The 24,538-nt window shown below is 40.2% G+C and overlaps 2 protein-coding genes across 5 annotated transcripts in view; both read left to right on the top strand.

The window, feature by feature from the left end:
• LOC132106048 (gastrula zinc finger protein XlCGF57.1-like) overlaps positions 1-24,538 on the top strand; it is a 431,800-nt gene that overhangs the window by 12,325 nt on the left and 394,937 nt on the right. The window lies entirely within an intron of this gene.
• On the top strand, positions 16,450-19,049 carry LOC132106162 (THAP domain-containing protein 10-like). 3 transcript variants are annotated; one of them, XR_009424034.1, is made up of 3 exons: positions 16,450-16,850; positions 17,835-18,588; positions 18,878-19,049. XR_009424034.1 is itself a non-coding variant. In XM_059511821.1 (2 exons), exons 1-2 carry the CDS (start codon positions 16,497-16,499, stop codon positions 17,994-17,996), a joined length of 537 nt encoding a protein of 178 aa, XP_059367804.1. In that variant the 5' UTR covers positions 16,450-16,496; the 3' UTR covers positions 17,997-18,779. The 3 variants fall into 3 exon arrangements, 1 of the variants encoding a protein (XP_059367804.1); XR_009424033.1 differs by having other exon boundaries at positions 17,814-18,588; XM_059511821.1 differs by lacking the exon at positions 18,878-19,049 and having other exon boundaries at positions 17,814-18,779.

Genomic DNA, 24,538 nt, shown 5'->3' with positions numbered 1-24,538 from the left:
GCTAAGAGCGCTCCAGACCAACCTTACGAACGTATGACTTACAGAAGGTATACTTAACTAAGAAGGTTTCGGAAACCACGTATTAACGATAAGGTACTTCTTAAGGTACAACTTAAGAACGACGTAGCGTTAAGGTATTTTCGGAGAACGCACCCCAGAACGTTAAAGTGACCTCGTCCTCTGAGCAGCGAACACAGACAACCTAATGTGAATACATATGGATGTTTAATAAATTACACTATAGGTGAACATGGAACATCAGACTAAACGCAAACATACATTAAACATAGATGCCAACGCAAGGAAGGCATGGATAGAGAGAGAGAGAGCACAGGCGCAAGACAGTGGAGAGTCATAGCAGTATTTACTCATAAACTAAATCACAACTTGTTAAAAACCATCAAAGAACCACATCACCTTAATTAAAAGGGGTCAAAGCCTAGAAGCGCATCTGAATATGGGTTGACTGCTCCGCAGTGAATCAACAAAGTTGCTGAAAACTTCCAGAAGATCGGACTCCCTCGAAAGGGAAGTCGCAAGTTAAGAGAAAAATATTTTTGGGTGTGGAAGAGGTTTTATCTGGTTTCCCTGTAACACCAATTTTGATTAGATTGACCAGTAACAAGGTGTATAGTTTCAGCGGGAAAGTGTTTCTTTGTCCCTGTGACACCTCATTTGCATGCTTTATTACTGGCGTGATTAACTGGTGTAGTTTTACACCAAATATGGTACAAATAGTATGATGCATTTCACAGAGTACATCATGGTTTGAGGAATAAAGAGCAGGGCCCGGTTCCCAGATAACGCTCACTCTTAGCACGCTAAGAAGACCTCGAAAGATATATCTTACCAAAGTTGTTTGTTCCTAAGTGTGTTCCCCGAAGTGTCCCTTAGGAAGCTTCTAAACACGCTGCCTCTTACATCCGACGTTACAAGAGCACTGTCCCAAGTGAAGGTGTTGAATTAGTTGGCATCAATTGCTCAGGAATCGATTTTCCACTTCACGAGAAGGTGCAATACAGAGTTAAGAAAGACAACACATCTACGCAAATGAAACATTCCTCAAATTATTCCAGTAACATTTATTTTAACAGTTTAAGTTATCAGTAAAATATAGACTATAAATTAAATGATCAAATGGTCAGTTATATGTTCACACGAAATGTTGTGATGGTTAGATGAACCGGGTATCCCTCGCTAATCATCCACCCTCCTTATCCTGTTGTGCCGCTTCTTGACATCGGTTTAACGACTTCTAAAAAATTATATAATACACTTTACAATTAGAATTGATTGGCAAGCAGCTTCAGTTACTTCGGTTTAATGCGGTATTGATTGCCATTGGTTAATGTTGTCAATAAAAAGCAACCTATCTACAATGAACCGAGAGAGAGAGAGTTAGATACAGAATATGTTGGGGAAGCAACGTAAAAAAGGGCACCAAGCTTCTTGTCAGAGGAATTAGAAGTTTTGCTGGACATTGCCACCAGGTCGGAGATCACACCCCTATGGTCCACTATAACCTGATGTTTATGGCTGCGTATCTCTTTTGCGATATGTACGCCTGATCAGATTGGCGATAGGGATGAGTGTGCCATCCACCAGGATGTAATCCCCGGCATGGCGCAGAAGGGCGTTGGTGACAGTGTGGACACACCTCCACACAGAGGTCTCGATTAGGCCGTAGCCCTCTCCCACGACCTCAATTAAGCTCTCTGTAGAAAAAAAAAAAAAGGTAGCGCTGCAAACAGCTGCACTTCAGGGCTTAAAGCAAAATTCCGCCACGTTTGCCTGGCAAGCGCAGGTCTGAGAAGGTCCAGCAGCTCCACAATGAGCTGTCTTGGGAGGCGAATTTTTTTTAATATAGCCATATCAGGCAAAATGTCAAAAGGGCTTAAGTTTTGCCGAATAAAAAAATTTTACATGGCCCAAACGGCTGCACGTCCGGCTCCGTCTTTTATTCAATTAAGGACACGTTGGATTGCTGCCATAGTTGGTCGCTTACTGGACACCACCATGCTTACCCATATTTAGATCTTAGACATTTAGAGCCAAATTGTTTGCCAGACTTTAATTATCAAAAGTGATTGCCAATTCACTTTAATTACATTATGAAATAGCCTAGGCTTATTACCACCATATTAGTTCTGATACCACATAAAGTCAACTTCATAAGTAGGCCTGTATCCATTGTGAACATAATTTATTATGAGTCTTAAAATGTCCATAACAAAAAATCACTGTTGAGCCCCACAATATTGTCAACATACCACAGTTTGACTTGTGCTGCGCTGATTTCTAAAGACTGCTGCACAGTGGAGGCGACAAGCGTCTTGAGCTCAAACAACGCCAAGAGAGAGCTTACGAATGGTCCAGACCAACCTTATGAAAGTGTGACTTACAGAAAATATACTTAGCGTACAAACGTGTCGGGAATCGTGCCATAAGGTTAAGAGAGAGGTAAGGAATAGGTAAAGATCTAAGCGATAAGAACGTTTTGGGGAACTGGGCCCAGATCATTTTGATACCAAGTACAAATCATTTAGAAGATATTAAACCAGAGATACATTCATACACCTGAATTTTACCATTTAGAGCTTAACTAATGCAAATAAACAGTGCTAACTAGACTAATGTACTGTATTTTCTTGACAATTTAATACCCATAAATGTAGGATGTGAGGCCATGTCTGCAATTTATAGGCAAATGTCACAAGAAATTTCTAAGATATAAAGCCCAAACAATCTTACATGATCCAAAGCAGATGCTACACTTGTAAAGAAAACTGGTACAGCTAAACCAGTTGGGGTTGCCAGTTGGGTACTGGTTCACCACAGATGTCCGGTCAGAGACATAAAGATGCAGTTTTAAGTTCCTGATGCTTTTTTCTTCACAACAATTCCATAAAATGTTGAGCACGTAAGTGCAGATATTACATTGGTGTTTCCATCTGTGTGTGGTCTCTAATAAAGATATAAACAACAAATTAGAATAAACAAAGAGAAGGTAGCAAAACACACTTAAATGAACAACCTACATAAGAATGTGTGATAATCAGTAATTGCATTTAAAGTACCCTTAAACAATGAATATTAACTAAAATTCAGAAGGGTCACAGCTATCAAGAGCTGAAATGCATAAATAAACTTACTTGGTTCAACTAACATACGCACACAATACCAACACTTGAGAAAGCCTTGAGTCCATTTGCTTTCACCTTCTCTGTGAAGGCAATTTGTACCAAACACTTATCACTGCCACCTGCTGGAAATGGGCAGAGCAAAGTGTCTTTAGGTTGCTGCTTTGACAGCACAATCAAACACTGGCTGATCGCCAGAACACTTCAAAATAAAAGCTCATTTACAGCGGGCCTTTTTAACAACTAGGTCCTCTGCTATTTTCAATTTACATGTTGCCCTTTGGTAATATTATTAGAAAATAGGGGATTAGTTTCCACTGTTATGCTGATGATACTCAACTATATATCTCAACGAGACCAGATGAAACTTCTAAACTATCTAAACTAACAAAGTGTGTTAATAATGTAAAAGATTGGATGAGCAATAATTTTCTCCTATTAAATGCAGATAGGACAGAGACATTCATTACTTATTGGACCAACACTACACATAATCTAGTAGACTACAGTTTGCAACTAGACAGATGTACTGTTACTTCATCTACAGTCAAAAATCTGGGTGTTATATTAGACAGCAATTTGTCTTTTGAAAACCATATTTCCCATGTTACAAAAACTGCATTCTTTCATCTTAGAAACATTGCCAAGCTATGAAACATGTTATCTGTTTCTGGTGCAGAAAAGCTAGTTCATGCATTCATGACCTCTAGACTGGACTATTGTAATGCACTTCTAGGTGGTTGTCCTGCATCTTCAATAAACAAGCTTTAGGTAGTCCACAATGCAGCAGCTAGAGTCCTTACCAGGTCAAGAAAATATGATCATATTTTCCCTATTCTACATATTACCCCTAAGTCTCTTCACTGGCTACCTTTTAAGTTTTGTATCAGTTACAAAGTATTATTACTTTCCTATAAGGCCCTAAATGGTTTAGCTCCTGCGTATCTAACTATCCTTATACCACGCTACAATCCTATTTGTTTCTCCGTTTTGCCACAAGCTCCAGTCTGGATCCAGAAAACCTGAGAAGAGATGATGCAAACCCCTCAGAGGACCCCAGATGATGCTAACCCTGAAACAACATACAGAACTAACAAGTACATTTTGCTACAAGTGTAATTGCATAATATAATAATTGCTGTTAATAGTGTTCATTGTCTGGTTGACTACGTCTTGTATTAAATTTATGAACATTTCTGTAAAGTTGCTTTGCAATGATTTGTATCATAAAAAGCACTATACAAATAAACTTGAATTTAATTGAATTGAAATTTGGCCCAAAGTCCAGCCTGAAGTGGATAAAAAAAGCCAGGCTTTGGAAATGCAGGGCTTTACAGCCATTGAGCTGTGAGTATAATGTGTTGCCTATTAAATGGTTAGTTCACCCAATAATCAAAATTATGTAATTAATAACTCACCATCATGTCGTTCCAAACTCATAAGACCTCAGTTTATCTTTGGAACACAGTTTAAGATATTTTAGATTTAGTCCGAGAGCTCTCAGTCCCTCCATTGAAACTGTGCACGGTATACTGTCCATGCTTTCCAGCACGCTTGGTTCATCATGTCTTCCGGATCTTCGTTTCCTGCATCATCTTCCTCGCCTCACCTCCAGACGGGTCGGGTTGTCTTCAGTGGTCCTGTGCTGCCAAGGGCTCACGCCAGAGTTTATTCTTCCTGCATCTGATTTTCTCTCAATAAAGACACCTTATATTTGCTATTGAATCCTTGTATTTATCATTACAGAACTGATGAAATGCTAAGAAAAAACCCCACAAATATAGGGGTGGTGTTGGTGCAGTGGATAAGACATATGCCTCTGGTGTGAGAGACCCGGGTTCGAATCCACTGTGAGACACCAACGTGTCCCTGAGCAAGACACTTAACCCCTAGTTGCTCCAGAGGCGTGACATATATAGCAAATGTAAGTTGCTTTGGATAAAAGCGTCAGCTAAATGAATAAAAATAAATGTGAATAAAGTTTATGAATGATGCAAGGCAAGTTTATTTATATAGCACATTTCGTACACAATGGTAATTCAAAGTGCTTTACATAAAAGAAAGTAAAATAATAATGAAGAAAAATAATAAGAATAAAACAAGCAATTTTAAAACTTTTAAAATTATTAAACAATTTACTTATTTAAAATGAATTTAAAACAGTTAGAAAATGATTTTACATAAAATAAAATTAAAAAACAGTGAAAATATAGTGCAATCAGTTCGGACATTGCACAGTGCTCATTCAATAAATGCACAGCTAAACAGATGGGTTTTAAGTCTAGATTTAAATGTGACTAGTGTTTTAGCACATCTGATCTCTTCTGGAAGCTGATTCCAACTGTGGGTGGCATAGTAACTAAAGGCGGACTCCCCTTGTTTTGTGTGAACCCTTGTTATTTCTAACTGACTCGATCCTAATGATCTGAGTGGTCTGTTAGGCTTATATTCAGTGAGCATATCTGAAATATATTTCGGTCCTAGGTCATTTAGTGACTTATATACGAGTAAAAGTACTTTAAAATCAATCCTAAATGTAACTGGAAGCCAGTGTAAGGACCTGAGGAGATATGCTCAGATTTTCTGGTTCTAGTCAGAATCCTGGCAGCAGCGTTCTGGATGAGCTGCTGCTGTCTAATGGTCTTTTTGGGAAGGCCGGTGAGGAGCCCATTACAATAGTCCACCCTGCTGGTGATGAAGGCATGAACAAGTTTCTCCAAGTCTTGGCTGGAAACAAAAGATCTAATTCTTGCAATGTTTTTTAAATGATAGTATGATTTAGTTACTGCTTTGACATCACTACTGAAACTAAAGTCTGTCTCCAGAATCACACCAAGATTCCTGACTTGATTTTTAGTTGTCTGACCCCTAGAGTCAAGGTATGCATTCACCTTGAACACTTCATCTTTGTTTCCAAATGCAATGACTTTTTTTCCTTGTTTAACTGAAGAAAGTTCTGGCACATCCAACTATTAATTTCATCAATGCATTGGCAGAGGGAGTCAATGGGGCTGTAGTCATTTGGAGATAAGGCTAGGTAAATCTGGGTATCATCAGCATAGCTGTGATAGGCAATTTGGTTCTTTCTCATTATTTGACTTAGTGGGAGCATATATAGGCTAAACAAGAGCGGTGCGAGTATTGACCCTTGTGGGACTCCGCATGTCGTGGATGTCCACTTAGAAGGGAGAGGCTATTATGTGAGTATAGGAGAGCATAAGTCTAAGTATGACCTGAACCATTTGTGTACCATCCCAGAAAGCCCGACCCAGTTTTCCAGTCTCTCTAGTAGTGTGTTATGATCGACAGTGTCAAACGCAGCACTGAGATCTAGCAATACCAGCACCTATATTTTGCCAGAGTCACAATTTAAGCGAATATCATTTATTATCTTAATGAGTGCTGTCTCTGTGCTGTGATGCAGTCGAAAACCAGATTGAAAATTGTCCAGGTATCCATTCGAGTTTATGTATTTGTTCAGCTGATTAAAAACAACCTTTTCTATAATTTTACCTATAAAAGGAAGATTAGATACCAGATTGAAAATTGTCCAGGTATCCATTTGAGTTTATGTATTTGTTCAGCTGATTAAAAACGACCTTTTCTATAATTTTACCTATAAAAGGAAGATTAGATATTGGTCTAAAATTGCTCAAAATGGTGTTATCAAGATTGCTCTTTTTCAGGAGGGGCTTAACAACTGCAGTTTTTAAGGAGTTTGGAAATGTCCCAGAAAGAAGTGAGGCGTTCACCACTTCTAAAAGATCTGCTTCTAAGCAGTTAAGCACATTTTTGAAAAAAGATGTGGGAAGTGTGTCAAGATAGCAGGTTGACGATTTTAGGTGCTGCACTATGTCTTCTAGAATTTTGCTATCAATTGCTTCAAAAATCGACATAGTATCTTTTTGATATTGTGGCCTAATCTGTCTGACCTCTGCATTACTTGAGGATGTGCTAATCGCCTTCCTGATATTGATGATCTTCCATATTGATGGCAAACTCATTGCATTTGCTGTCTGAGAGCATTTCACTGGGAATCTGACTTGGGGTTTGTCAGTCTCTCAACAGTGGCAAAAAGAGTACGAATGTTATTTAAGTTACTGTTTATAAGGTTTGAGAAGAAATTCTGTCTAGCTGTGGCTAGTTTCACATTAAAAGCATGAAGGCTGTCTTTATAGATGCTATAGTGAATTTCAAGTTTTGTCTTCCGCCACCTCCGCTCTGCTTTTCTTCATTGTCTTTTCATAGTCTGAACTGCTAGATATAGCCTCCATAAATAGTACACTTGTGTTCTCGTTAATGCATCTCCTTCTGACAGAGACAGATCTAGATTCAGTTGTAGCAGATATCAAAGAAAATACAGAAGTGATCAGATAGTGCTATGTCCTTAATAACAATGGAGGAGATGTTTAGACCCCCACTGATGATTAAGTCTAGAGTGTGTCCAACTTTGTGTGTGGGTCCATGCACATGCTTAGTCAAGTCAAAGGTGTTTAGAACCGTTATCATTTCTTTTGTAGTTTTGTTTTCTGAATTATCTATGTGAATATTAAAATCCCCTGCAATAGCAAAACAGTCAAACTCTGAGGAAATCATTGATAACATTTCTGTGACCTCTTCAACAAAGGCTGGAGAGTATTTTGGAGGCCTGTAAATAATAATAAACAGAATGCGTGGAGCACCTTTCAGCACAATCCCTAGATATTCAAAAGACAAGTACTGACCAAATGACACTTGCTTGCATTGATAGACATCTTTAAATAGAGCAGCTACACCCCCACCTCTCCTAACAGTCCTGCAGACACTCATGTAAGTGAAGTTAGGAGGGGCTGCTTCATTAAGGACTGTTGCATTGCAGCTGTCTTCAAGCCATGTTTCGTTTAGAAACATAAAATCCAGTTTGTGGTTATAAAGTCATTGATTAGAAATGATTTATTTTTTAGTGAGCGAATGTTTAAAGATGCTAACTTGATGACTGTGCTTTGTGTCTTTACATCAATTTTAGTTTGATGCATAATAGGCCGCAGATTAGATGAGTTTGCCCTTCGGCTTGAGATGGCCTTAGACTTTCTATCATGTGATAAAACTGAAATAGAGAAAGCTACAGGCACATTGGGCTCCCGCTTGTTCTGTAGGCATTTGTGAATGTTGCTGTTATTATAGCGGGGACCCAACACATATCACTGAGAGCTGCTATCAGTTGTTTTTGGTTCACCTTCAGCAGAAAGAGGGTTTGGGCCCTGGCGTTGAGGCAGTGGTCGAAGAGCTCTCGCAGGAGAAGGGACCACAGGCTTTGGTGGTTGTGGGGCCCGCCGTTTTTTTGTTGATATCTGCAGGCTTGCAGCAAATGAGTGAGAGAGTTTAGTCCCAGCATACACCAATTCCTCCATTTTCTGTGAAAAGCACAGAAGTGGAGATGCTGGAGAGAGGGATAATGTGTCTGGTGAGATGGGCTGTGTCACTGGTGTTTCCGGTGGCTGTAATATATGTTGTCCTGGCTTCCCTGGCTGTTTTCCAGAAAGTAATCCCTGGGTGCTGAATCTTGTAGCTGTTTTGATACATCACAGTCTGTCTGTGAGGAGTTCTGTGGGCAGGGCTCAGCTGGGATAGTGTCCATCAGCAGTGCTTGTTTTGGCTGCGTGGTGTTATCAGTGTCCTTGTGGGATATGTCAACCACATGATGACTCGGACCCGGTGTGTGTGTGCTGAATGCATTGACACACTCTGCTGAAGGATGACGGAGGGAAAAGTAGATATTGTCCTTAAACACTCTAGCACCAAGTTTGTTTGGGTGGAGGCCATCCAGTTTAAACAAGTGTCTATGGACCCAGAAAAGATTGAAGTTGTCAATGAAATTCACTCCTTTTATATTACAAGATCTTTGTAGCCATGTGTTCAGCCCAAGCAACCGTGAAAACATATTTGATCCCCTTGCTGGGAGTGGTCCACTGATGAACGACTGAACTTTGAGTCTTCGAAGTGTTACAAAGAGTTCACTGAAGTCCTTCTTAAGGAGTTCTGACTGCTCTTTCCGAATATCATTCTTCCCCACATGGATGATGATTCGATATGCAGTCTTGTGCTTCATCAGAATGTTCTGAAGTTCCTTGTTCACATCAGAGACCGTTGCTTGAGGAAGGCAGCATGTTGTTGTAGTCCTGCTACGGATGTTTCTGATAACAGAGTCACCCACTATCAGAGTCCTTGGCTCGGCTGCGCTCTGAGCTGAAAGCCGCTGTCTGCTCGTCCTTGAGCGCCTGTTAGTAGCGATGTTAGCTGCTGGCTGATCAGATCCATCTTTAAATACATTTGCGGATTCCTCACACACATTCATTAATACTTCAAATCTGTTCTCAAGATGTATAGGGGGTGGTTGAATGCCAGTATTCACAAGCCTTGTCATAGTCGTATCTGGGGGAAGCTATGGCAGCAATACGAGAAACTTGTGACAATCTGATATTTCGTGTTCCTTTGGGACTCGCTTACACTTGGTATAAACTGTTGAGATTCAGAAGATTCATGGGACTCAACGGCTGTATGCTGAGAAGGTCCATGACGACGATCTGCTAAGTGTTCCGTCTGTTTTGGAATTCCAGCAAGTAACTTTTTTTCAAGAATCACAATCCTTTGTAGAAGTTTGCAGCAGTTCATGCAACAAGTAGTTCCAACAGGAGGCATTTTCTCTCTTCTGTTTGAATGTAGGCAGTTGTTTTCCCGTCTCTGGAATGTAAGCTGCTGGCAAAGTTTTCTTTTTGTAGTATTATTCCAGTCCCAAAGAGTTTTTAGTTTTAGCGTTTGTGCCAAAAAATCTGTTTTTTTGAGCACTGTGCTGATCTGCTGATGTAGAAATCTTAGAAAAATCAGAGAAAAGTACAGAAATGAGAAGCAAAGCGCAGAGCAGTAAGCAAGAACGTCCGAACGGTAGCAAAGCCGGAAGCTGCAGTGCTAATTGACATCATTTATTACAGTACAAAAACTATAAATTATATGTTCTACCTTATTCTGTGCAGAAAATTTTAATAATAGCTAATTAAATGTAGTAGCTTATATAAAACAATCATAAAATTGCCATAAGGAAAAAATTATTGATTACAAATTATTGTAAACCAGTGTATTTGATTTGTTACAGCAAATTAAAAGTAATAAAAAATAATTCATTGTAAATAAAAAATCAAAAATAGAATAATTATCATAATACACAGGCTACATACATAAAATGATTGTATTCGTCACTTTTGAAATGATGGCTACGCCCCTGTTGTGACAAAATGTTAGCTGATACATAATACTTTTAAAGCTCTTTTTTTAAATCTTGGCATACATACATTTTTATGTATGCCATTTCATGCCATAGCATTATTAAACTAGCATCTAACAATGGACAAAAGTTTTTTTTTCTCTAACCTATGGTTCTCTAACAATAAAGGCTGCTGTGTAATTTGTCCCCTGACTGAGCATTGATAGAATTTAGGGGAAGCATTTAAATAATCTTGTGAATGCACTTAAAGAGTGCAGAATCGAATCATTATAATTGTAATTATAAGTGCTGGGTGTGCAAATCAAGTGCACAACAAAGATATATATAAAGAGTTCTTTTAATGATCCACAGGAGGGAAAAGGGCACATCCAAACACAAATCCAAATAATTGAACATAGCATTAACATCAATAGTGGACAAAAAAGAACTGAACAGACAGGATTGTTAAACACAAGGAAAGTAATGATGGAAATTAAAACAGATGGAGATTAATTAATAAAATGAGGAACCGAACTTGACCAAATAGGGATAACACAGTCCATGACTGTGACAGTTCGCCCCATTCCGGAACGGTGCTGGTGGGATGCCGGGCCATGGTGGAGACGAGGAAGCTAAGAGCCAAGGCGGAGCTGATGGGTCGGAGGTCTGAGGTGGAGTCCAGGCCTCGCAGGCTAGAAGCGGAGATCCTCACGCTGGAAACTGGAAGTCCCAAGGCAGACTGGAGCGCTCAGATGGCGCTGACTGAGGGTGAGCCGAAGGGCTGACAGGCACCAGTGGAGATGGAGCAGGGGAAATGACTGGTCTAGGAGGAGGCAGGAGAGGGAGGCTGGGAGGGAACATAGTCCCTCGAGATATCCTCTTCAATGGGGCAGACAGTGAACGGGGATCCATTTTTCTCCAGCACCCACTCCACAAAAGCGGCAAAATCATCTCTGGGATCGTTCGCGAGGCAGGCGTGCCTTACTCCAATCTCAGGTAATAAAATAATGGTGATAATAAAAAGCACAGAGCGAGCAGTCTGGGAAGTGGGAAAGATTGAAAAAGTCACTGGTCTGGTACTCCAGCTAACAGTCAGGCCTATATTTTAATTTACATTTTAAAATTCCTTTATTTTGACAGATAACTTATTGGGAAATACACATTTGTCTGTACACGGATTAAGAAATTGTTGCATGTTTAGTAAAACATGAAGCACTGTATAATTTCGTTCCCATTATTTAGGCCTAATTAGTCTAAAACAAGAAACGAATAAATTAAACCTGCACAATTTAGCTAAATCTTTGAAACTCTAAAGAATGTATGAATTAATAAAATGTCCTCATGATTAAACTCAAGTTCTCTCATTATAATCAAAAAAATGCACACAATGTAAAAAAGAGCTTCATTAACTGACAACTTAAGTGATTTTAAAGGGAGCTGCTTTTAGGGCTGGGCGATAGCATATGGCCTAAAAAAAAAAAAAAATCCCAGATTTTTTTCCAGAAAAATTGATTTTAAAAATCAATATTCAAATGACAAATTAATTTTTCAAAACAAGTTTTAATATAGTTCTTTATCATTCATTTAACAGTCAAATTTATAACTGAGACAAGATGATAAAAATACCTTTATTTTATTTTATTATTATTATTATTTGTTAATACTAGCCCATCATGCATCTAACAATCCACTCGGCGTTAAGAGCTGTTCAGATTCAAACTGCAGCTCCACAGTGAGTCAGTGTCATGGACGGAGGACAGAGCAAGTGTAAATATATTTTCTAGTCTATATTTCCATCTCGTTATGCCGCTGGTTTAGTTTTTTTTTCCTTATATAACTTATTTGTAAATAGAGCAGTCACTGTCTGTGTCTACACCGGACGCGAGAGTTGTCATCCATGCCCCACTGCTCTAAAAGTGTGTCTAAACTTGATGACATCACAATATAGTGTCAAATCATCTGAACACAGTGTCAGAATATTTCATCATAAACAGAACGAGCATCAGTTCACTGATGGGGATCGTGTCCAGTGTATCCATCACTGAGTTTTGTTGTCTTTTGTCGGATCGCTCCACTTGTGTCCGGTGTAGACCTGGCGTGCGTTTTTTAATGGGTTATTTTACAGCCCTGCTTGAATTGACTGCATGGTCATATCATCGTATTATTTACTGCCATGCGACCAACAAAAGTAAATCTTGGCGAGTCGAGCAACGAGCATTGCTGCAGGTTGCTTTTGGCGGATTTGCTGTTCTTGTGCTGAAACATCTCTCTCACTCGGCAGCAGAGTCTGTGAGAGAGGAGCATCAACAACTTCCCCTCCGCGCTCAGAGCATCAACTCCGCGCACACTGATACCAGAAACACGCTCCGCCTTCACTCCGTGAAAACTCTCAAAATCATATATTGATAATGTAGTAGCACTGTAAGATTAGCCTACATTTGTTTGAATGCATCATTGCGAAAGTGATTGTGTGTGAATGTGCTGTATGTTTAAATCATGCTTTAACCTGAAAACAAATCCTTTAAATTTAACAAATTTATCACAACAAAACAAGAATTAAAAATATATAATTCTAATGGATAAATATAATTGCAGTATACCGAGGGCTTGGAACCAGAGGGGCGTAAGTGGCATTTGACAAACTTTACAGGAGAGCCAAAACAAAATTTTGACCACACTTCAATCAACTGTATTTATTAACCTTCAACCACAACATTGCAACCACTTACATACTTATACGAGTTAGTTCTTAAGAGAACATATTATGGCATATTAACACAATGAACATATTATAAAACCTTGCAAAATCTTGAAAATATGGCAAGAACATCAAATACGCCTTTTTGGCACCAAACATTTCCAATTCTTCTAAAGAAAAATAGGGCGTATCTGCTGATCAATGCAGAAATGATTGGTAAAAACATTGGTTAAAAACACTCTAACTTCATAATTTTTCATTTTATTTAAAATACTGTATACATAGTCATTTAATTTCATCATTTCAAACTGTTTAACATTTCATTTCTAACCGTTTAATTTCAGTTCTCATTTATGAGTTCACATTCATGTCAAACAGTTTAACATTTAATTTCAAACAGTTTAATTTCAAATTTTATTCATGAGTTCACATTAATGCATTTAATTTCAAACAGTTTAACATTTAATTTAATTTCTCTTGTTTATTACACATTTCACTTTTTAGTTCACTTTAGTTTAACTAAAAAGTTCACTCACTGCCCACTGTCAGAGTGTTATAGAACTCTACATAACAGTGGGGAATACTCCCATTGGTGCACAGGGTGAGTAGGTCTTTTTTCTTTAAGGCACTGATCCCTGGAGGACTTTCATACAATGAGCTGGGGTGTGTGGTTCTGGTGCCGCTTGTTGCCTGTTGTGCCACCGTCAGTTTTCGGAAGTTTGGGGCGGTGAAATCATACTTGAAGAAGATTGTGTTTGGTTCATCTTTCGTGTAGCGGAACCATTTAATCTTCTGCCAATGAACTGATTGTCCTTCCTCATCTTTTGTTCTGTTTTTGAGTATGTGGTTGGAGAGGGACTTGAAGTCCAGAAAGTCCTTGTGTTCAAGTTCATGTATACTGTATGGGTCGTTCCTTCTTGCCATTCTCACAAGTGTGTAGTAGCCATCAGGGGAGTAAATAGAAACTTTTCTTCTTGCTGTTTCCACTGCAGCATGCACACTATCACACTCCATCTGGCTGTGACCAGACTCCATGTATTTATGGTCAATAGTGGAGAGGGTCAGTGAGCTGACAGCACGCAGGCACATCGTGCTAAAGGCAGCATTCCTGTTCTGTCCACCACAAGTGTCTGAATAAAGAACTGCATGTTTTACATGTGGACTAAGTTCTTTAAGGTACTTGTAAACACATGTGTTAATCTCTGTAGATCCATGGCCGCCTTCCCCCTCGTGCCACATGTGTGATGTTCGGGACCCAGTGAGACACAGGAAAAGAGAGATCAAATAGCAGTAGGTTTTATTAGGGTAATCCAAAGAGAAGTGAACAAGCAGGGGTCAAAACCAAAAATCCATCCGAACAAACAAACAAATAAATAAACAGGAGAGGAACAGGAACGGGAACAGGAACAGGAACTCTGACGACGAGGAACTCGGAAGACGAGAAAAACTGGGTAACGGAAGGTAAGGAAGGAAAGGACTCCATGTAGACAACAGGAAAAGACTGGTAAATATAGGGAGGCTAATGACTAATAAGTAAAGGCTCCTGGTGCAATTAACAGGAGTGCAATTACTGTGATGAAGGGACAAGGCTAGTGGGAATTGTAGTGCCTACAGTGAGGTGCCTAAGGGTAAGTGAGCCCACTTGTGGGAAGTCGTGGCCTAATGGTTAGAGAGTCGGACTCCCAATCGAAAGGTTGTGAGTTCGAGTCCCGGGCCGGCAGGAATTGTGGGTGGGGGGAGTGCATGTACAGTTCTCTCTCCACCTTCAATACCACGACTTAGGTGCCCTTGAGCAAGGCATCGAACCCCCAACTGCTCCCCGGGCGCCGCAGCATAAATGGCTGCCCACTGCTCCGGGTGTGTGCTCACAGTGTGTGTGTGTGTTCACTGCTCTGTGTGTGTGCATTTCGGATGGGTTAAATGCAGAGCACAAATTCTGAGTATGGGTCACCATACTTGGCTGAATGTCACTTCACTTCACTTCACTTCACTAGTGGAAACCCAGGGAAACAGAGACCAGTCAGCGTGACATTACCCCCTCCTCCACGGAGCAACTACCAGATGCTCCACCCGACCCCAAGAAGAGTGGTGGAAGAAGACGTGGAGAGACTCTGGTAGTTCCGCAGAGTTTAGACTGGATTCAGGAAGATCAATGATGACTTGACTCTGCTCATGAAGATCATTGGTGACCTGACTCTGCTCATGAAGATCATTGGTGACCTGACTCTGCTCATGAAGATCAATGGTGACTTGCCTTTGTTCATGAAGATCAGTGGTGACTTGCGTTTGCCCTTGAAGAACACCGGTGACTTGACTTGACTTTGGAAGGTCACCGGTGACTTGACTCTGGAAGGTCAACGGTGGTTGATAAGGAACCTGACTTGACTCTGGAGGGTCAACGGGAACCTGACTCGACTCTGGAGGGTCAACGGGAACCTGACTCAACTCTGAAAGGTTAACGGGAACCTGACTTGACTCTGCACAGAATGACAGCCACAGTTGACCCACCAGAGGCGCTGAACAAGCAGCCATCTTGTGCCATGACTCTGGACCGGCAGCCCTCTTGGGCCGTGGCACTGGGCCGGCGGCCATCCTGGGCAGTGGCGTTGGGCTTGCGGTCATCTTGTGCTGTGGCGCTGGGCTGGCGGCCATCTTGTGCAGTGGCGCTGGACTTGCGGCCATCATGGGCAGTGGCGCTGGGCTGGCGGCCATCCTGGGCAGCGGCGCTGGCTCTGCAGACGTGTGCCTCCTCTCCCCTCTCCGTCCGCAATGGTGAGACGGCGGCTCCGATCCGTCCCTCACGAATCCAGGGTCGAACGGGGCCATGGTGGAGAGCGAGGCCTGACCTCCTCTCGACCACTCACTCCTCTGCGACCTCTCCTGGTCCCACGAAAAACGACCAGGCGGGTTCTCTGAAAACCACTCTTTCTGTCCCGCTCGGTGGCTGGGGAGGAAACATCAAAAAACATACCACTGGATCTTAGTAGATGGAGTCCTACTGTGACATTCGGGACCCAGTGAGGCACAGGAAAAGAGAGATCCAATAGCAGTAGGTTTTATTAGGGTAATCCAAAGAGAAGTGAACAAGCAGGGGTCAAAACCAAAAATCCATCCAAACAAACAAAAAAATAAACAGGAGAGGAACAGGAATGGGAACAGGAACTCGGATGACGAGGAACTCGGAAGACGAGAAAAACTGGGTAACGGAAGGAAAGGACTCCATGCAGACAACAGGAAAAGTTATGAGTAGTGAGAGTAGCAGCTAGTGAAAGAGTGACAGTGTCAGATATATAAGTAAATAGACAGATAGACAGACAGACAGACAGATAGATAGAATAACATAAAATAGATAGATAGTGAGAGATAGCATAGCATAGCATAACAGATAGCTTAGAGAAAGAGTAGATAATAAATAGATAAAATGGTGTATCGCTGTGTTTGTGCCGGGTGCAAGAACTCCAGCAAAACTGGACATAGGGTCCATTGTTTCCCTAAGGACAAAGGGATCTTCCGAAGCTGGGTGCAATTTGTCAAGATTAGGCGGGCAGATTTTTCAGCTAGCTCTGTCACCGCCTACTCGAGAATATGGAGCGCGCATTTCAAGGAGGAGGATTACCACTCAGGGGACGCCAAGATGGTCGCACTTGGTTTAAAGAATGAGAAAATGGCAAAGTTAATTCCTACCGCCGTGCCGTCTGTGAATCCAAACCTCTCTGCTTGCCCTGTCCCGAGGTCAAGAGAAACCACCGTCTGCCGCAAGCGAGCTATTGCCACGGTAAGCATCATGCTAACGTTAATGTTTACAAGTTGGGTGTTAGCTAACTCTGTGTGTATGTTCCCTTTGACACAGCCTCCACTACAAACAAGATCACTCAGACGTTAGAAGAGCATATTTCGTGATTCACGAATATGAGCTAAAACCAAATTGCCCTGTAGTAAATGTCCATATCGTCATGAAAGCTTCATGGCTAGTGTTTGGATCAGTGGTGATGATCATCAAGCGGCTTTCACAATAGTGTGTTTGCGTTTTGTGTTAGTCTGCTACGGTTCTCTTTCACATATATTTGACCGTGACCGTGTTGCCAGGGCTGTAGTGGAGGCTAAACGCAAGTAAATGCAGTTTACCCACCGCTGAAATGTCAGAAACAGTTTATCCACTTCTCACTTCAGAGTTTAGCTACCTCTCAGTAAATTCACTACCTCATAGAGTTTATGCACCACATGTACTCTAGACATCTATTACCACTAGTATTGGTGTAAACATTTAACAGTAACCTTCAACATCATCAAATATGTTCTGAATGTCTTTTATGTATTTTTTAAAACATTGAGTAGCGCATATCAGGGTCCACTGTACTGTAATCTAAGTTTTTTTCTCTTGTGTACCCTCTTAGCCTTTTTCTCACTCACACTGTTTTGATTTTGGTACAGCTGTGCCATAGGTTATTGTTTCCACTGGGAAACTAGTTGTAGTACACACGTCCCATTTTATTGATGAACTTATGCAATGACTGGGAATATTTACTTATCGTCTTGGCATTTCAAAGATGATAAGTAAATAATTCTTAGTACTTCCAAGTTGAAAATAAATGATTAAATGTTTCCATGTACCCCTGCAATGTGCTTGTGTACCCTTGGTTGCTAATCACTGATCTAAGTATTCATAGTGTACCCACCTCTTATTTCACCACTACACCCTTGCATTTCGCTGACCCTTTTTTATATTTGTTTTCGCAAGATGTTGACTGACGTCTCACAGCAGGAGACCGTGGACAGTGTAGACACTGTGGAGAGTGTCGATACTGGGGATCAGCCCTTGCCCTCCTCCACTTCTGACGCTGAGACACAGTGTTATCTGAAGCCCCCCCGATGGTCTCACGGTAAATCTTGGGTATTTTTAAGGGGTAGATATTCTGTCTAAAACATTGCCAGTATCTATGCAAGCAGGACATTTCCATACACATTGATTAAATTAATACATAGCCTACACCAAAACATAGCCGCTTAGATTTGCCATAATTGTCACATGTTTGGGTATGTTTACTGCCTCTCCACCGCTGTGCAGGTTAACCTGAAGCCCAAGATGGTCAGTGTGGGCACACAGACGTCATTTAGCCCACAAACCTCCACTCCCCTCGCTAGTCCAGAACAGACAGATGAAGATGATAATGCCTCTGTCATCAGTGAATTATCATGGGCGCCCGAAGAGCCGATGCATGAGGAGGATGAGGAGGACTTGTTTGATAAGGAGCCACCTTACACTTGTGACCCCCACCACAAGAGAGATAATTTAAAACCAATATATACCATTTTGAATGCTCTTTTTTTTTGTGTACTGTAGTTTGAATGACCCCCCCCCCCCCCCCCATTTATTTTTTTGTTGTAGTGCCATTGACAAATTCATTGTATGCCAAGAGGAGCTGATGGCCCTTTTTGCCATCTGTCCGGCCTGTTGTGAGAGGTCAGATAGTAGCATCGTGCAGCAGGAAGGAACTTTTGTTAAGATCAAGCAGGTACAGTTTTGTTTACGCAGCAGGCCATCTGAATATATAATAAATCAGAATATCTAATTGCAATCTGATAGCTCTGACTGTCTTGCCAGTTAATTTACAATGTATGTACCAGGCTGGGTTTAGTCTGTTGGTTTGTGATGGCATCATATTTGAGTGTTATACTGTATTGGTCATGTGTGTTTCATTAAAAACATGAAACCTTTGACCAGTAATGTACAGTACTTAATCTATATTGAATCCTGATATACTGTTGATTACTTTTTTTTTTCTTTTTTTTCTACATATCTAGGACTGTGCATCATGTGGCTACAACCGTTTCTGGCAAAACCAGCCAATGCTCCACAGGAACATGCCAACCTGCAACCTCCTGTTAAGTGGGGCCATTCATTTCACTGGATCTTTGGCCACCCAGACATTAAGAATGTTGACTCTGTTTGGCCTGCAGTGCATCAGTGCGAGCAGTTTCTGTGTGTCTGCTTGATGTGCTTTTGCATGCATCACTGTGTGTGTGCGTGTGTGGGGTGGGGGGCTCACTGTGTGTCTGCTTGATGTGCTTTTGCATGCATCACTGTCTGTGTGTGTGTGTGTGTGTGTGTGTGTGTGTGTGTGTGTGTGTGTGTGAAAGAGAAAGATCAGTTGACCCTCAGGTAAGACCACAATATTGCAGGCAAAAGAAACAATGTGCAAACGTTTCAGTTCTAGCCCTTCATCAGTGTTCCTTGTAGGTTTTGTGCCTAACCATTTTTTTTATATAGATTTGTTTACTTCCAACCTGTGTCTTTGTTCAGTAAATGTTTAAATGTTCAGTAACCATTACAAGAAATGCCAAATAAACAGTTTTTTCTTATCAAAATTCATGTGTTCTGTGTACTTTATAACATTTTAAGGGTAATTGGGTGATCACAACAGAATAAGCAATTATTTTTATTCATTTTCATCCAAACGAGGCCATTGAAAGCCCTGATAGGTCTGGTCACCACTTTGGAATTTTTGTCTGATGGTTGAAACCACACAAGAGGGTATAGGCTTCCTTATACTCCTGCCTAAAACTCCATAAGCCCAGCGTATAGCCTGTCTGTACGCAGTGTACCGGTATTGCCTAGGAATAAGTAGGAAAGATTTTTAAGTTTAAAACTCTGTAAGTAAGTTGTAAACGTCATTTTAAGCCTGTCTCTTATGCATGTTTATTGTGTATGCAACACATCTCCTGACACCAATTAGCTGTTGTTCAAAGGACTCAGTGTAAAAAGATTGGTAAAGTAAACATAAACCATGAACATACTCGTGCGTGCTGGCTTGAAGGGGACCATGATCCTGCCTGAAGTGTGAGTATGCTATGTGTAGCACAAACGGATTCAGGCAGCATGCCTCAAATCCAGGATGCTGCGTAAGGCACGTTACATCTGCTGGCCGGGGGGTGAGGTCCTCGACCAGCGACCAAAACGCGCACACCTCCCTACAACACAAGCTCTCCACCACCGTTTCCATGGGACGACACCGCCCACACAGACACCTGACAAACACAGCGACACAGACGCTTACTACTCACTCCCTCTCCCGGTAAGCCTGACGGTGTCAATGACAATCAATCACGAGGAAAACTAGTTAGCACTATCAACAATAATCACACTGAAGACATGACCAGCCTACTCGGCGTCAGATACGTTTGCAAACAACATTTTCACCGGAGAAAGAGGTAAAAGCTTATAAATAAACACTAGGTGATTATTAAATGTAATTATTAAATGTAATATGCCTTCTATTTATAGATCGTCTGACTAAGTTTACTTATCTGAGCCAACGACATAATCACTCTCACTAGATATAAAGAGAACGTTGACTTTCACTCGATGCTATTCACTGAACGCAAAAAGAAGTTTGTTGTATGCACTGCTGTTCATAGACTACTATCTCCAGCAGTCATTGCTGGGTTTCTAAATGGTAGCAACTCTCCAGTCATTCTCCTCTAACCATGCATTTATTTGTCTTTGACGGCCATCGGCTCTCGGTATTTCCTCATTCGCCCTCTCACGTCTAAACGGTTCGAAATTATATGGCTGTGGGCCATCATAAATGTTAACTGTGGGTCTTGCCACCTCTTCCTCATCCCAGTTAGACGCCATAGTCAGTGTTAGAACTAGTTCTAGTAGCTGAGCAAGGCTGAGGAGGCTACGTTCCACCACGGCTGCCTCATGTGACGTCATCGCCGAATTGCGTAAAAAATAACCGTTACTAACCAAAAACTACAAAAACTGGACTTTAACACCATTTTGGAGACATTTCTAACTTTATATACATATCTTGACTGCTTTATGTACCCATTAATCGACAGTGGTGTTTAACCTGCACCATGGCCTTTAATGTTATTGTTGTTTTACTTCCTCCTTTTATCTAATTTTACATTTATATTCATTTTGCAGTCCGTCCCTTTGCACCACCTGGATGTAGTTTCGCGAATGATTTTAACACGCGATTGAATTACAGTTTAGTGCTGCGGTGGTACACGCGACAGTAATGCCCATTTATGGTGAAAAATAATAACACACACAATGTAATATGCTGTTATTACAGGCCTATCTAAAGGGTTAATGGTCCCACCTAGTGATCAACCATAAAAATTACAAATTTGACCTCTTCCTAACAAGGAAAACAACCAACCATCAAGAATGCATGATTTTATGCTGTCATGGCTTTGCAATCAAAAAATGTAGTTATAATGGTAGTCAATGGGGCAAAAACAGCCACGAACAACAAATGAGGGAGAAAAAAATTTAATCTAATGCTGCACAAAAACTAACAATACATCAAAGCCAATGTTGTTACTAATCTTAAGACTGTGATAAAAAGTTAAAAAAAAAATATCCAGCCACAATTACATTTTATATTGAAAATAGGTCATTTTGTTTATTTTTCCCCCCAAATCAATGACATAATTTGTGAACTTGGCAATTTTTTTTAAACATTTGGTAGTTTTGATCAGGTTGATTAATAGATTTATGCAAAAATAAATTGGAAAAAAAATATTTATCTGATACATTTTTACAGCAGTTTAATTTAGTGGATGTTTTCATCCACGAACATCACGAAAGGGTAGTGAATTTGAACAACCCACAATGGTTAACGACTGCACTAAATGAATGCAACATGAACAAAGAGTAAACAGTATCACAGTACTTACAATTTAATTCATGCATTTGTTACATTGGAGATTGTATTAACAATTCGCAATGCATTATGAACAGTGGTAATTTGATTAACGTCATCAAAGTTAATTATTTCAACAAAAAAATATATTGTTAGGTAATGATACCTAAAACCTAAACGCTGAACCTGGTAATGAACCAACTCTTAAACACTTGAAAAGGTAACTAGATTAATATTGCTGTTTTTTTAATTGAAGCAAGGTACATGCAGCCATAATTATGCAAGGAGTAGTTCACCAAAAAATGAATATTGTCAATCACGTTTCCACTGTCGGGCCAAAAGCAGGTGTGCTAGTGCGTGCCAGGGCCAGTCGCGATTCCACTTTCACTTCTGGGGCTTGATCGTGTCTTGTTGGTGGTTCCTCTGTGCCAACAGCCAGGGTTTTTTGGCCCGTCGAAAACCTTGGTCCAAAGCTGGCCAGCTGGGACTAGAGGGGTGGTTTTGAACAAAGGCCAAGTCTGAACCGTGTCTGGAGAGCGTCAACACCCCGGTTCATTTCATAAATATTTAACACCAGCATTAGGAACTTTTTTAAATAAGTTGAGCTGTGATACGGTGTGGATTATAATCACCATACAAGACAGAAATATTTATAAGCGAGGCAAAAGACTATGCACGCTTGGTATTAACGTTACCATAGTAAACATGGTAAATGTGACCGCTTAAAGAAATCAGACGTTAGCTTCTTATTCTCTATCACAATCGTGTTTTTATTTAGTAACATTTTATCTGTCATAAGTCTCGTCTCAAGAGTTTAGCTCCGCATAGCTTATGTCATAAAAATATAATAATGGTTTTTGTTCAGGAGCGTTTATAAAAATATGGAAATGATCATTCTTTCTTAATATGATAAATAAGAATGAGTCAATCTTTTGTTCGTTATCTGGCTCAGCTCCGTGTTCATCTTCAGTTCTCTCTTCACAGCAGTTCAGTCAGTGTACTGTTTGAGTAAATGAATTACTCCGGGATATTGGTTTGTTTGAACTCAGAGGAAGTGTCAGCCACATTAAAAAAGTTAACTGCTTAAGTCATTTGTGGATTAATGCGTATTGGAGACACGAACCGTTTCAAACGATTCAGTTTGATTTGGTGAACTGGTTCAAGAAGAACCGGTTAAATCGAATGATTCATTCGCGCACAACAGACCCGGAAAAGAAGACAATGCTGAATAAAGTCATAGTTTTTGTTATTTCTGGACCAAAATGTATTTTCAGTGCTTCAACAAATTCTAACTGACCCTCTGATGTCACATGGACTACTTTGATGATGTTTTTCTTACCTTTCTGGACATGGACTGTATACCTACACACACTTTCAATGGAGAGACAGAAAGCTCTCTGTCTAAATCTAAAATATCTTAAACTGTGTTCCGAAGATGAACAGAGGTCTTACGGGTTTGGAACGACATGAGGGTGAGTCATTAATGACATAATTTTCATTTTTTTCTGTGAACTAACCCTTTAAACCTGCTGTGTGAATTGTAGTTTTTTTTTTTGTTGGAGGCCAAGTCCAAAAGAATATACTTAATAGGAACTTCCTCAAAGTTTCTATCAACACAATTTGAAAGAAAAAAAAAATGGTTAACAATAAATGTTCAACCACAACTCTGAAAAGCACTTGAGTAGGTATGGAACTCTGTAATGCTATGGTTTGTAGACAATCTAAGTCTAATAAGTCTAATGCTAGATCTGCTGGATGTAATGAGCTGCAACTGATCAAAATAACAGTCAATTTTACTCTTCTGGTCTAATATTGCACTAGAAACATCGATAAATTTCAACTTGTCATTGTTGGAAAATGACCATGGTATAAGCGAGATAATCCATAATTAGATGTGCATTAGCCAATTTTAATACACTTTGCAGAGACAACAACCTTCCGCTTCACATCAGGCAGTTCTTTAATGCACAGCTACCTTTGGCTTAAACCTGATTAATATAACTCACAACAGCATAGTTAGTTGATACCTAAGATGTACTTACTGATGTGTTTCAATGCTGGCAAGAATTACCTGGTTACTCCGAGTCAGTACTGTCATCTTTCCATTGTCACCACAAAAGGAGTCAAGCTGCCAAACAACACTCACACACACACACACACACACACACACACACACACACACACACACACACACACACACATACTGGTTTTTGTTAATTAGGAAGACTATTTTTTCAAACCAGCTTTTTGCAACACTAAACAGTCACCCCTTTCCACTTGTGCTAGAAAGATGTAATAAATCTTAAAAAATCCTATTTGAGCTATACAACACAAATCTCACTTCAAAATCTGAATAAACACATCAGAACTCAAAATACAAGAACCTGACACCATGCTGTATTAAGAGGACAAACCATAATAAGGTAATTAGCTCCGCCCATGACACAAATAGTAATTAACAGGGCCAACTTTAGTTGTCAGGACCATGGCCATACACATACACAAACATGTAAACTCTGTGTATTAAAGGGTCAAACATGGATAAACATGGAACCTTAAACAGACAAGTATTAGAGCAACAGAATCCATACTATTTGTGAATAGAACTTAAAATTAATCTAGTTATAGAAAAAAAAAGTAAGAGTTGTCCGAAATGAAAACAACTTGCATTGACATACCTATAAATACATCAGTGCCCTTTGTTTTGCCTCAGAATGCAAGTAATTTTTTTAGTATGGCATGTTTGTTAAAAACTAGTTATATTTCCTAATTAAACTTGGCTAAGATGATCCCTGTCCAGGAAACT

The sequence above is a fragment of the Carassius carassius genome, chromosome 26, assembly GCF_963082965.1.
Source record: "Carassius carassius chromosome 26, fCarCar2.1, whole genome shotgun sequence".
NCBI classification, from domain to species: Eukaryota; Metazoa; Chordata; class Actinopteri; order Cypriniformes; family Cyprinidae; genus Carassius; species Carassius carassius.
Note: the sequence above shows the minus strand (reverse complement) of the source record. Positions and strands in the feature narration are given on the sequence as shown.